The sequence below is a fragment of the Ochotona princeps genome, chromosome 3, assembly GCF_030435755.1.
Source record: "Ochotona princeps isolate mOchPri1 chromosome 3, mOchPri1.hap1, whole genome shotgun sequence".
NCBI classification, from domain to species: Eukaryota; Metazoa; Chordata; class Mammalia; order Lagomorpha; family Ochotonidae; genus Ochotona; species Ochotona princeps.
In genome coordinates this window covers 3,785,688-3,801,289 of record NC_080834.1, presented here as the reverse complement: position 1 = coordinate 3,801,289, position 15,602 = coordinate 3,785,688, and the positions used below count along the sequence as shown (strand labels likewise).

General features: G+C 35.4%; 1 protein-coding gene across 6 annotated transcripts in view; it reads right to left on the bottom strand.

Annotated features, from left to right (window-relative positions):
- TRPC1 (transient receptor potential cation channel subfamily C member 1) overlaps positions 1–15,602 on the bottom strand; it is an 80,565-nt gene that overhangs the window by 24,925 nt on the left and 40,038 nt on the right. For all 6 annotated transcript variants that reach the window (XM_058661394.1, XM_058661395.1, XM_058661396.1 and 3 more), the window contains 3 exons: positions 11,399–11,530; positions 8,353–8,548; positions 6,054–6,390 (listed from right to left, as the gene is read on the bottom strand). In XM_058661394.1, coding sequence (XP_058517377.1) covers positions 6,054–6,390; positions 8,353–8,548; positions 11,399–11,530 — 665 coding nt within the window. The remainder of the gene's footprint in view (positions 1–6,053; positions 6,391–8,352; positions 8,549–11,398; positions 11,531–15,602) is intronic.

The window sequence follows — 15,602 nt, the reverse complement described above, 5'->3', positions numbered from 1 at the left end:
CCATCAGGTCTTTGCCTATCATCTTCTCTGACTACTCCATTTAAATTGCAAGACCATGGATCCAACTCCTGGTCCCACTATTCTGCATATATATACATATATAGATGTATATATATACACATATATATATATATAGCGCAGCACTTTCTAACCTTGGCTGTCATTTACTTGCTAAGTCTATTACTAATTGCCTAATTTCCCTCCAATTTGAGTATGTTCATCTAGGATAAGAATTTTTGTTTTATTAATCAATGCCCCAAATATATTAAGCAGTATCTGGTGCAGTATGTTAAAAAAAAAGTTTGCTAAATGAATAAACATAGATAAATTAAAAACCAAACCAATCCACAAAACCATAAATCATTTCTTTTTTTCTGGCCAGAAGTTCTTCCATAATTGTATTTCTAGCAGACATGAGAGGAAAATGAAATAAAATAGGATCATTTTATGGCACACTGGTTCCTTCATTAAGTCACCTTTATGGCAAATATGAAAAAACAGCTTCATACATGGGCAGAGATCAAGTTAAAGCAATCCAAATAATTCTCTGGTCTACCAGTGAACACAATAATTCCCCTGGGAAATACAAGAAGCAGTTTTGAAAATTTCTGCTCATAACAGCATACTTTTGTAGACTTCCTATTTTATGTAGAAAAAAATTTACTATTTGCAGAAAAACTTAAAAATTAACACATAAGCTTGTACTTAAAATGAACACATAAAAATTGTATACAAATATCAAACTGAGTAATATAGCAGGTAATATTTATGCCTTGAAGATTTATTTATTTTTATTTGAAAGGCAGATTTTTACGGGACAGGGAGGGTCTTCCATCCACTGGTTCACTCCCCAAGTGGCCACAATGGCTAGAGTTGAGCCAATTAGAATCCAGGAGCCAGAAGCTCCTTCTGGGTCTCCCACGCAGGTGCAGGGTCCCAAGGCTTTGGGCTGTCCTCCGCTGCTTTCCCAGGCCATAAACAGACAGCTGGATCAAAAGCAGAGCAACCAGGACACGAACCAGTGACCACATGGGATGCTGCTACTTGCAGGAGGAAAATTAGCCTGCTATAACACTGCACTGGCCCTGGAAAGTAACATCTATTAAATTATATAATATTTTATTTTATTTGGAGAAGGAGGATGAAAATTTTCTGAGAATTTATCATACCCAAACATCACTCAGATCTAGGTAATGGACAGAAACATAACAAACAGACCCTCTAGGGGTATATTTTCTTAAGAACTCAAATGAGCTTTTAATTTTTTATCTCAATCTTCATTTATAAAACATCTTCAAGCAAAAATGCATATATTTACATTTTAGGCATATTTCTTTTAAGACTAAGACACTAAACCAAGAAAGATACTCATAGAAATCAATTTTATTTGTGCAAAATGGAAGAATATTACATCCAAGTTTTGACAAAAAGTCACATTAATTGGAGCTTTTATATATGTGTGTGTATATATATGTATGTGTATATATATGTTTGTATGTGTATATATGTATGTGTATATGTGTATATATGTATGTATGTGTGTATATATATGTGTGTGTATATATATATAAAGATACATAGGAAAACACAATGTGAACTGCTATCAGCTGGTCTCTCATCTCTATAAAACAACTTCCACAAAAACAAAACTAATGTCTTTGATAGATATATTATTTCTAAATTTGGGTCCAATGTGATGTTCCAGAAGCTAAATCCTCACCTTGAAGGCATCATGTCCAGACTGCTCTACTTCCCTTCCAGCTCCCTGTTTGTGGCTTGGGAAAAAAGCAGAAGACAGCCCAAAGTCTTGGGATCCTACCCTTGGAGGAAGCTCCTGGCTCTTGGCTTTACATTGCCTCAGCTCTGGCCATTGAGGCCACTTGGGGAGATCTCTTCTCTGTCTCTCCTTCTCTCTGTAAATATGTCTTTTCAATAAAAACAAACCTTTTTAAAAATTTCTAAATTTGATTGAAAAGAATTAAGTATTATAAGAAATGCAGTCACTATACTCAATGCTTTATATTCTAATATCTCCTCTGCTTTTAATTTTTATTTATTTGATGAGACAGGCATGTGTTCTAGCAACTGCTGCATCCCACATCAGAGTGCCTGGGTTTAAGAACTATTTCCTATTCCAATTCCAAATTTCTGCTAACGCATGCTGAAAATAGCAGATACTGGGTTTTGGCAAACTATAGGGGAGAATTGGTTTGGGTTCTTGGCTCCAAGTGGCTGAGGGAATTTAGAGTCAAACAGTGGATCATAGTTCTTGAGAGCTAGCTCGTTCACTCTCAAAAAATAACAGATTTATTTTTGGTATTTAGAGGCAGAGAGACAGAAGGATAGAACTCCCATCTACTGGTTCACTCCCTGATGTCCTCAACAACCGAGGCCAAGGCCAGGCTCAGACTGGGAGCTCTATGCAGGTCTCTCATCTGGGTAGCAGGAACCCATTTACTGCAGCCATCTAAAGTCTTCGTTACCAGGAAGCTGGAATCAGGAGCTAGAAGCGAATAAAGAAACCAGGTTCTCAAAGCAAGCATGTATGCCTCCACTTTCAGAGTTACTAAGTGACATTAGTGAGCAGCAGTGTGCGCCATCCTGGGATTCCTGAAGGCATGAGCTTAGTTCTACTCTTCTTTACACGTTTTTTTCTCTCGTGTCTCCGCCACACCTGTCGTTTCACAGGCTAGCTCTATGCAGATGCGCACACATTTCTAACTCAAGCCTAGACTTCCTTCTAAGCTCCACACTAAAGTATTCAACTGTGTGCTTCACATCTCTTCAGCTATCTTGAAGGCTTTCAAAATCAATGCATCCAAAATGCTACTCAGGAGCAATCCTCTGAGCTACTCTTCCAAAATATCCGTGTTGTATTAGTAATTTCCGTTTCCTCACCTTTTGTATGCTATATGAGAGTACTTTAAATAAATTTTTTTTAAAAAAGGTCTTGAGGGATCATTTAGCCCAGTGGTCTGCCTATGCTTGAACAAATGGGTCTACAACATTTTTTTCTAATAGTTGTTCTATTAGGTTTAATAAACAATAAAAAGAGAAAAAAAATCAACAACCCTGTTGTTTTGTAACATAACCCTACTTTTATCTGCAAAACTAAGGAAAAGAAATGTACAAAGATTGATCAAGATGAATAAAAAGTCACTGTGTTTGAAATACCGAATTGGAGTGACTTGAAGGTGGCAAGCAAACTATTCCTGCTTGCTTCCTTCCAGCAGGTTTGGATCTCTATATTTTAAAAAACCCTCAGCTATCTAATTACAGAAGAGGTTCACACATCCCTGGCAAACTTTATTCAGATCTAATTGTTTCAAAGCAGAAATGGTACTGAGAAAATGAAAACTCTTCCAGAAATGCTACTGGCTGAATTCACACATATTCTTCTAGCATGAGAGAACGTAGAAATCGAAACACATCACGTGACAGCAAGATGCACACGTATGCCCATGTGACCTGAGGGCCATCATTCTTGAAAGGGAACAATCAAAGCTCACCACGACTGTGAAGATCGTGACTGAAACTGCATGGACGGTACCTGAAGGCTGGTGTAGGTGTAGCTCTTTGCTTTGAGTGAGTTTTTACTCACAGCTAAGATATACGAATTTTAATTTGGAGCTTGTAAAACTTATGTAAATCAAATCTTATAAAACAGACATAAAATTATTTCTTACTGCTAAATAATAAGTGATATGTAAAATATAAAATCTTATTTCTTTATGATTATTACAGAAATAACTTAGAGGAAAAGTGTTCCTTAGAGATTCTTTTTTTTAAAATTATTTATTATTTTTAATTCATTAATTACATTGTATTATGTGACACAGTTTCATAGGTACTTGGGTTCTCCCCACCCCTCCCCAAACCCTCCCACCATGGTGGATTCCTCCACCTTGTTGCATAACCACAGCTCAAGTTCAGTTGAGATTAAATTTATTTTTTAATCTACTCACACAACAACATAAGCGAATTTCACAATGAGAGGATCTACAATGCAAAATGGAATTTATAAAAGTAAAGGGTATGTTATTTCCAAAACAGACAGAATTTGGCCTACCAGTTAAAACATCAATGAGGTTGCCCCTGTCCCATACTGGAGTGCCTAGGTTCAATATCTGTTTTTGCTTTGCTAATAACACAGACCCTGGAAAGTGGCGGTGATAGCCCAAGTAACTGGGTCCCTATAACTCAACATGGAGGAGCTAGACTGAGTTTTTGGACTGATCCATCCTGGAGTATTGCAGGCATTATTTTGCAAGCAAGGCAGAAGATTCTCTCTCTCTCTCTCTCTTAAATATAAGTTTTTAAAAATTATATTTTAAACAAAATAACAAAAATAGAGGAAATTACCAAAAAGAAGGAATCAATTCATTCTTGTTAACTTAGTTTAGATGTTTACATTTTTACTTTATATAACCATAAACATTAATGCATCATGAATCAAATTCTACTAAAAGTGAAGTGCTAATTGAAAGTTATTTAAAATTAACAGATTTTCAAGAAAAACTGCAAAATCAGCTTTTAATAAATTAAGAGCTAAGAGCTGACATTATAAAATAACTCTTCTTTGTTTAATTGAGGTAATTAATAATGTATTACCAATAGCAAATACAAAAAGTACTCCATATATCATAAAAATATTAAATAACATTCCTTTGTGCAGTAGCAAGTAGATAAACAGGTGGGAAACACAGAAGTTAAAAAAATGCTAAAAATATGAAGGTAAATAAAGAATATACCTATAAATAGATAATGTGATTCTACCTCAATTCCCACTTTCCTATAGAAATTTAAAGCAAAAAAAAGTAAAAACTACAGGATTATTTATTTGCTATTTATAATTTCCAAAAAAATTAACTCCCAGAACATAAAACATTTTATACTTTAAGGTCTGTCATTTCTAAAGAAACTTGGTGATTATTACAAATAACTGACTTATGCAATGAGTCATTAGGACTCCTTTAAGTCTAAATGTAAATGACGTCTATAATAAAATGTAAGATGTAACTGATTTCATAAGTTCTTTAAAAAATGTGAAGGCCAGCAGCACAGCTGGTTAAGCCTCATCCTGCAATGCTGGTATCTCATTTGGGCCCTGGTTCAAGTCCCAGATGTTCTACTTCTGATTCAGCCTCCTGCTAATATACCCAGGAAAGCAGTGGAAGATAGCCCATATCCTTGGGCCCCTGGACCCACGTGGGAGAAGAAGCCCCTGGCCCCTGGCTTTGGCTGACCCAGCCCCAGCTATTGTGGCCATTTGAGAAGCAAACCAGTGGGTGGAAGACCTCTCTCTCTCTGTCACTCTACCTTTCAAATAAAAAACAAATAATTTTAAAATGTATCTATTTATTCGAAAGACAGGATGACAAAGAGAGAAAACAGAGAGCTTCTACCTCCTGGTTCATTCCCTAAATGCCTGCAACAGATAGGCTGAGGTTAGGAAACAAAAACTCCATCTCTGTTTCCCACGTGGGTGGCAGAAACCCAGACTTGGGCTGTCATTTACTTTCGTCCAGGGCCACTGGCAGGGAGCTTTAGCAGAAGCAGAGAAGCTAAAACTCCAGTGGACATTACAATATGGGGCTTACACTGATTCACCACAACACTAGCCCCTTTAAGTTCTTAAAAGGAAAACTCAAGACCTAATGAAACAAGATTAGTTAACTTTTAAAATACATTGGAGTATACAATGCAAAATATTTTTAAAAATTCATATCCTTATACAACAACAACAAAAACCTACCCCACAGTAAAAGCTGTTTGTCATAACAGAACAACCAAACAACTTCAAATTCTGAGAACCAAGTATTTTAACTTCCATATATTTAAGGAACACTGAGTAAGAGAGATACTTGTTTATCATCATGTTCAGGAAAGCCATTCCAGAAGTTAGCGAAGTGTTCAATAATGACGGAAATGTTTACATTCTTATGTGAATTGTGGTAAATTGTAATTTGAACCCAAAGTTTAAAATAACATCGAGCAAGAAAGAATTAATATCTACAGAAAGTCAAAATTGCTGGAATTAATTTGATACTTACCAATAATCCACAGTATAAGAAGATAGTCTATTCTTTCAAGGGCAGGCCCCATTGTGTTTTTCTTATCTTCATTGTAGACAAGAGAGTACAGATTTAGTAACAGCAGGAATGTGAAATACGATGCTCCATGAATAATAAATTTCATAAACGGTGTGTGAATGATTCTGCCAAATTGAGATTTGGGGGCTATCAAATAACAAAGTGACAAAACTGGCCAAAAGATGCCAACCGTTAAAACAGTCATTATCTTCTTACAGGTGGGCTTACGTCGGTAACCTGACATCTGTCCAAACCAAACAGTATTCAGGAACTGCTGGCAGTTAGATTGGGAGACAAACTGAAAAGGACATACACACGGGAAAAGAAAAGTAAAGTATTTAAATACTAACTGATTAATCCATAGTCAATGTCTAATAGTTTAAAGACCAATTTCACATGTTGAACATAGTTTTTTCCCCCCACTTTTGTTTTCTTTATAAATGGTACAAGACTGAATGGGTTAGGACCACAAATACAATCAGATCACCTGAATTAAAATTCAGGCTTAGCCACTTACTAAAGAACACTTCAAGCCAAGCGTTTAAATCTCTTGCAGTCTTAAATTTCCCAGCTATAAAATAGGGATAATATTACTTAATCAGAAAGATCATGTGAGGATTAATCTAAGGCTCTTAAAATAGAGCCTAGCCCATAGCACATACCATATAATAGAGCAAGGAGTTATTTTGTCACATTTAATTTATGAAGTCTCTTCAGATTTGAAATTTGTGAGATCTCAAAGTTAACATGTGTAATCCACACAAAGAGATACTACTAAATAATGTTTGGGCATCTTTTTACAAAGGAACTGCTGCTTTTAGTTCCAAGAAATCCAGATAGTAAAACAATCTAAATTTAAACATTAGCTCTGTTCCAGCTTCATGTAAACATAGATAATTTTTTTCCAGGGTTTGGAACACTGTATTTTCTCATGTTACAATGAAAAGTCAGGCTGTGTTGTTTAGTCCGCTTTTCAACACTTAAGCTAAAACTACGCAAGAGAAGCTTCTTGAGAAAAAAAAAGCCCATTTTGGCTCAGAGTTTTGCGACTGCTACTCGTGCTCCGGCAGTCCTATAGCCCGGTGTCTGTGGAGATTTGTCGTGGCGGATGCCGGAGCCCGAACATGGATGATGTTTAAAAATGTATTAATGATACTCTTCAATACGCTTAAAACTAAATTTCATGTGAGCAGAAAATAAACTCCTAAATAACAGAACAATATTTTTTTGAATATGGTGTCCATGTTGTGACATTTAACCTAAGGTTCCTGATAATTCTGAATACAATATGACGGTCAGGTTTGAAATTTTGCACAAATAGATTATTATATTATTGGTAATCTAAAAGAATATTTGCTCAATCTGTTTTAGGAAGATTTATTATTAGGTAAAATATAATTTGTAGTTTATATGGTATTATACATTATTGTAGTATATAGTAATACTCTTAATTTTTATTCTTACTTATATCAAAGAAATTTTCTATTATACTCTATTTTGGTTTTAATAGTATATTTTAATTTAAACATTTTTATTTAATCATTTTATGAAACAGCTTTATATTTAAATGCCTTTGTTCAGTGAATAATCTCAAAAAGTGAAATTTAAAATGAATACCTTTCTTCACGTTCCTGAATCGTGCGTGTGTTTGTGTGTGCGTGTGTGTGTGTGTGTGTGTGTGTGCAGTACAAACAGGCATTTGCCTTAACAGGAAGGGATGAGATCAGAAGAGTCAGAGTCAATTCAGTTATCACATCACGCACCTCTCCACATTTGGATTACAAAACAAAAACAAATAAAGACTCAGGAAATAAAATCCCTGATACTTTGTTCTAAAATAGAAATCAATATTACTTTAGAAAGGGCTATGTGCAAGCAGAGCAATAAACCAAATCTATGACAGACTGAACACAACATGCAAACTTCCTTACAAAGGTACCTTCCAACAGGATCTGACCTGTGCAGCCACTACTTAGCAAACAGATTAAATCAACATCCACACTATTAAAGTTTAAAATAACAGCAACTGCTATTTATTAAATACTTGTTTAATTTCACTTCTCAATGTACTAAATCCTTTAAGTACATATTACTCTATAAGTACGTGCTAATAATTAATTCTTAAAACTAAAGCTCACGCAAATTCAACAATTTTCCCAAAGAAACAATTTTTGGGTCAGACTAGGCTTTCAAAGCCTTGGTTCTGAGCCCTAGACTCCTGTAGAAAAATAATTTATACGTATCATCGAAAGCTTCATACCTCCTTTTGGTTATATTTAATAGCAAGCTTTAGACGGCTTAAATTCATTCTTTCTTCTAGTAATCCCCGTTTGTCAAGAGGCTCATCATTAGATGTGTGGTTTAGGATAACTTCCAATTCACGTGAATTCCGAGCCTGTGCAAGCAAATCTTTGGCAAACATTTTACATTGCCGGGCTAGTTCCTCATAATCATTCCTAAAAATGAAGCAGTCCATTATTAAAATTATCACTTCATATTCTAATTAAGTTACATTTATTAGAAAAATTTTACTAGGTAATATTCTAATTTTGATGGTGCTACACAAAACCTGAGGTCAGACACGTTCTACCCACAAAGGAATGTGCTGGCATATAAATTCTCCATAGCTTTGGGCAAAACAAACACCGTTAGGTTTTCTGAATTCAGACTGTATCTTTAGATGAATGTACTATCTCCTTATATGTACTGATATTGCTGAAACTTTTCCTAATACTTGACAACCAGTTCTTCAGCTAATTCATGTGCTCTGATTCACTGTTAAGTGCCCCTAAGCCTTTCTTTTCAATATTATCATATACTTTTTAACCAAGGCTTTCCCCCCATAATAGTCAACCATGTTTTATGCTAATTTGGACATTAAAATAATAGTATGATTTACATTTCAAGTGATTATTGAATGGAATTCAAGTTAGAAAGATACTAAAAAACACCCAGTAAAGAACTCCCTTGCAAAAGCACTACCTCTTGGTTCTTATGAATACATAGTTTATTTAACGTAGACCTAAATCACACTGGACTCTCCATCATTGTCCATTCCTACAGTGTAGGTTACACTTTAATAGCAAAATGATAGACATGTGACTGTTTATGAAGGACTGTACTATTGCAATAATATGGGAGAGTCAGTGAGGGGAGGGATTTTGGACAGGGGAAAGGGAAAACCCCAGAGTCTATGAACTGCATTATAAAATAATAATAATAATAATAATAATAATAATAATAATAATGTTTTAAAAGCAGACCTACTAGATCAACTTATGAGAAACGAAGAAGTTTCTATTCATTATCTTTTTAAAAATATAAATTAAACATGTCCGAATTTAATAACTTCAGAATGAAGTCAGAACAAATAATTGTGAACCACAGACTACAGTCAAACTTCAGAAGACAGTTTTTCATTCATTTTTTTCCCTCCAAGGGAAAAAGAAGAGGAAACAAAGAGTTCCCATTGGTTACTTTTTCCATACAATGAGAATTCCTATGAGTTAGCTACATCGATTATGAGTCAGAATACCAACTTCCTTTCCGTGGAGACTAACATTGTCCTCATTCATTCTTTGCTTTTCTCACATACCAAAACTATGAGAGAACAAGCGTGTAAATTTCTTTAACAAATGAAGTATTACCTGCTTCTTAGCTTAGGGCTCCAACTGCAGATGGGAACTCAAACGTTTATAATATTAGAAAGATATCTTTAGATAAACATTTGACAGACCACTCGATTCAAAGGTAAAATTGACACATCTATTCACTAAGCTTCTTACTTCTTACTTGGAGATTAGTAAGGAAGTGGCTTTGCAGTATAGAAGGAAACATGGACAGCAAGCAAGGAATCCTACGTCTGTAACTTTGCCCCTGCTTTTGGTTTCAGTGCTGTTCCTAATTAGATTCTTGTGGCAGCAAAACATTTTGCCTTTGTAAATCTCTTTCGGTATCCATAAAAATACCAGGTGAAAAATGATCACATTCTCCTCTAACACTTCCCGTATTATCTTCATCCTTTTTTGGAAGGAGTTCAACAAATTCCACTTTACCTGGTAACTCAGAACTAAGCTCTAAAACAACAGTGAAAAATTCTTCATACTTAAACAGAATCATATATTATAACCTGGTGGGTATTAGTTAAAAGTAGCAATATGTTACAGTTTAACCACCTCTTACATGTTTATCAAAGGAAAGTACATCCTTTGTTATACAAAGTTTCAATAAAACAATGTATCCAAGTGGAGACACAGTTAATTCCATTTTTGAAAACTTAAAACAGTTTTTCTAAGTTTCTGGAACTAAAAAGCAATAAAAAGTAAACTAAAAAGCAACTAAATAAATAGCTAAATAAAAAGCAACTAAATAAAAAGCAACTAAAAAGTAAGAGTACTCTATGTACTGCTGTTAAAGCTAAAGAAAATTGCAAGTGTCTGATCATCTTCCCAATGGAGGTTAGTAACTTTCAGTTTTGTCAAGTCACTGGACAGGTGCCACGGTGCCACACAAGACACGGAACTGGACGAGGAATAAATGCATGCAGATTGGCATGGACTAAAATGTAGGGACAGGTATAGATCCCTGGAGAAACTTTGCAGCAGGAGCTGGTAATGTTAGTCAGGCACTCCTCTGAGGGCCACCAAGGGCAGTCTCCCACAGGGAACACTCGCATCAATTTCCCCTTACTAAGGATTGCTTTTAACTTTAAATTAACAGTTTGATAGATGGTCAAAGTCTCTTCTTCTCCAACTACCCCTCTAGAGGAAAATAGTTAAAGGATGATTCTTTATACAATGTGCCAGAATTATACTTAATCTTCATTTCAGTAAACAGGCTGGATTTTTATCCCAGTTAATTGATGATATTTTATTTTTGCATGTATCAGTGAGCAGAGAGTAGGTCTGTGCCACATGTCCCTGGACATGAAGAAAGTATTCAGTGTGCTTTTGGGAAATCTGAAGCATCAGACCCCAAGGATGGTGATTACAGAATCTGAGAATGAGGGCAGGTGTAACAGAGAGCCATTACAAATAAGTTTGCTCTCATTCTAGGCGACAACTCTGACTGCCCTATAATGCCCTAGGTCAGGTTGAAAATGGGAAGGAGAGAATTAATGACCAAAAGTGGCAGAATCATACAGCTAAGTGACCGGGATGTCTACCTTTCGGGCTGGAGAAGGAAAATCCCCAAGTACGCAGCAACAAGATGGGTAATCTTGGATCAAATGTAAATAAGCCTACAAAGATACTCAGAAGGTTCTTAAGGAAAAAATGACATAATGTATAATTTCCATTCATTCGCACCTGAATTCCACCTCCACCAGGCTTAGTTCTTTCAAATCAGCACTGAGTTCAAATGCTCTCAGAATTGGGTCCTCCTCTGTTAACATTATTAGAGCTGGACTGGCCAAACATCGATAAATATCAAGACGAAACCTGTGGCAAGATTTGATTTCATAATGTAAAATAAACTTTTATATACTTGTAATTAGAAATTTAATTGTATTTTTCATAAATACATAAATTATTTTAAGGAAAAGAACATAAACCCCAAAAAACCTAAAAATTAAATATTGAGACATAAATATTCAAAAACTTTGTATCTACTACTTTTGAGAAATTGTTTTACTGTCTCATCATATTAACATCATAATGTTCAACTGAATTTAACTGATGTAAATTTCTGGGGCCAGCATTGTGGCATAGCATGTTTGGCCACCGCCTGTAACTCTGATATCTCTCAGAAGCACTGCTTTGAATCCCAGTTGCTACATTTCCAAACCAGTCCCCTGTTACTGCACCTGGGAAAGCAACAGAGGACGGTCCTAGTGCTTTGACCCCTGCCACCCACATGGAAAACCCAGATCGAGTTCCAGGTTCTTGGCTTCAATCTGGTTGGGCTCCAGCTATTGTAGCCGTTTGGAGGAGTGCAAACGAGGACATGGAAGGCATTCCTCTCTCTCTATTTCGACCTTTCAAATAAATAAATAAATCTTGAAAAATAGCACTTCTATTTCAGAACCTAACATAATTTTAAATGAAATATTCTAATAATTCATATATTTTAAAAATCGTATATATTGGGTGATTATTGAATTTCTTTCCTCAGCAGTAAAACATTCTCAATATATAAGACACAAAATAAATGAATCATTCAGCCAGGTTGTAATGTTGAAAGATGTTTCAAGTCTTAACAGTAAAATCATTTGCTTATGCATAATCTCAAACTAATAGAAAGCAGTTAGTTCTTTTACTCTGTAAACTAATCAGTCTTCATGTTTCAATACTTAACCAGGAAACAAACTAGAAAACTTTCAATGTAATTTTTCACTTTAAAATATACAAATATAATTCTTAATTTATAAATGTAGTAGATAGTACATGATGCATATTTTTCTTTTAAATGTAGATTTAATAAAATCTTACTGTTAAGAGGTAAGCAACTAGAAACATGATATCATAATATCCTTTCTTCCCTCAACTCTACATTTCAAGTATAGCATTTTACAGATAATTTTGCATATTCTTCCCAATATTTTTATCCACACACAACACAATCAGATACAATATACAAAGGACCATCTTACTCTTAGAAACATGCAATCTATCAGACAACACTTTCTACAACATTGCATGTAAATTCACCTCCATCCTTCCTACTAATGAGTGGTCTTTCATTTGATAGAAATTTATTGGTTCTCCATTAATGAAAATCATAGTTCAACAATTTTTATACTATAAAAACATAGCAATGAATGAATATTCCGTAGTATGTATATTATTCACATTTCAAATCGCTGGGTAAAATGCTGCATGTATTTTAAACTTTGAAAGATGTTTCCAAAGCAATGACAGTAAGAGTTCATTCTTCCCATGTCTTCACTAAGACTTGACACTATAAAATTTTGGCAACCATTACCCACCTAATGGAGAAGCAGTTTTGCAGTCAGGTTACTCTGGATGTCTTTGTAAGAATGAGCATTCTTTCCTAACAATATCCATTATAAACCTCCTCTGTAGACTGCCTGTTCTCTGGCTTAGTTTTCCGATGACCTCGTAAGTTGTTTTAAACACACTGTAAAATCCTTTAATATATATAACAAATTAGCCCTCTCTGCTCTAGGGCAGACATTTGGCCTAGTGGCTAGGTTACTGGTTAGGGTGCCCACTTCCTGTACTGGAGTCCTAGGTTGTGTCCCAGATTCACTCTCAAGTCTAAGCTTTCTGCTAATGAGTACCCTGGGAGGCAACAAACTGGATCCCTGCCACCCACAAGACAAACCTGGCTTGTGCTCTCAGCTTCAGGCTTTGGCCTGAACCTAACCAGGCTGTTGTGGGTATTTGGGGGAGTGAACCAGCAGATGGTTCTTTCTCTGCCTTGTCTGTTTCTCTGTTCCTGTCTCTGGGGGAAAAACTAACAGTAATGCATTTTAAGAAAACAGCTATGAAATCCAGTCACGCTCTAGCTATTCAATTAAGAAATATGATTATCCATATCTTCAATAAGGACTTCTGAAGAGGTATTTTCCTACATGATAACTGTCAAAAGGCTAAAAACTGTGTAATTGGGCAATTTAATCTTTCTTTTTCTTTTTTTTAAATAAAGTACTTTATTTATCTTAAAGGCAGCGAGATCTTCCATCAGCTGGTTCATCCCCCAAATGCCTGTAACAGTCACAGCTGGGCCAGGTCAAAGCCAGGAGTCTGGAACTCGGCCTGAGTCTTCCGTGTGAGTGACAGAAACTCAAGTCACAGTCATCGCCTTTGCCTTCCTCCCCAATGGAGTGTGCATTAGCAGGAACCTAGACTTGGAAACTGAAGTAGAACTCAAACCTAGATGCCTGGATATGGGATGTAGGGGTCCTAAACAGCAGCTTAATCAAAGCATCAGACTTCTACCCCAGAAAACTTACCTCTCTGTATCCATCAAAGTATCTACATTAATTAATTTCATCACACTGTTTCCAAAACAGACTTCTATATTCACCAACTTTATCATGTATTAAGATATATGAAAGATAAATAACAAAATGCATAGAAAAGAAACCCCCAGTAATAGTGGAATGGAGAAGTTGGCAACAAATTGTGTTAGAGTTACAACCAAGTGCCATTGTGTGGAAAGCATTTGATCGGACAAATAATAAAGCTACACTAATGAAATCTATCATTTTTGATCTTTAACTTTAAAGTACTATTAAAACAAAATAATGGCAGTATGAAAAGATCAATGATTTCCCTTCTAGAAAAACAAAATGAAAGAAAAAAAAACATGCATAAAGCTGAACAAAATTACCCCCTAAATAATTCAAGGTCTCTGCTTCAGATGTATGAATGTTTTGAAAAAACTGCTAGAGCTTCAGGCAGGAATGGCTGAAAACTGCTGCCTTACCTAGAGATGTTTCCAGCACTCCTACTCGTGGCTCGTTCTACAGTCCTGCCAGATGGGAGGTGGTAAACCTCCATGATCTCACTCAAAGAGGTAACAGATAGCTCAGCTTCTCAAATAAGTAAATATTTTTAAGCAGAGCCACGTAAGAGACTTCATGACGTGTGTGGTGGGGGTAGGGAAGCAGGTTTTCATGAAAATATTCCAATTAGTCACTCAGAGGGGAATAAAGCAAATAACAAGCAATAGGAAAGGAGTCAGGACAAGCACAGAGTAGCTACGATAAATTATCTAATATGTCTAACTGTACTAAAAACTAGACACATGTGAATAAATAGGAAACTATAACTCATCCCAGGAAAAAAGGAACTAACAGCAACTGTCTGAGAGCAAGCAGATGTCAGATTTACCAGAAAATAGATACATTTACAGTATTCTAGGAAAGCATAGGTACAGAGGTTAAGGAGGGAATGATGACAATGTCAAATCAAATGGACAAGATAAAAAGCTATAAAAAGTGGAAATTAGAAACTTGAAAAACATAAAGAGTAAAATTAGAAATTCACTAGAGAGCCTTTTTGTGAGTTGAACTATATGCCTCCAAAACTCATTTTCTGAAGTTCTATATATAAGTACAGTAAAACTTGGCTTTATTGAAGACGCGGTGTTTAAAGAAGCAATTAAGGTAAAATGAAGACATCAGGGCAGGTTTGAATCTAAAACTACTGGTGTCTTTATAAAAGAAATTTGAAAATAATACACAAAGAAGGAGAACATGACATGAACAAGATGACTTCTAAAAGCCATCTTGTAAGGATTATCCTTATGCCCTCTTTAAGAATCAACCTTATCATATCATTTTAATATTTTTGCTCCAAAATCATAAAAGAATTAATTTCTGTGCTTTAGCCCAGCTCTTGGTGTCCTGCTATGGCAACCCCAGAAAGCTAAAACAGGGCTCAACAGTAGCCATGAACTAGTAAACGTGGAGATATATCAATATAGATAATGCAAACTGAAAAACCAAGAAAAGAAAGAATACAAATGAACATTGCCCATCGGTATGTATAACTACTATGTAGGAACTAAAAACATATTTAAAACTTTCAAAATCATATTAGA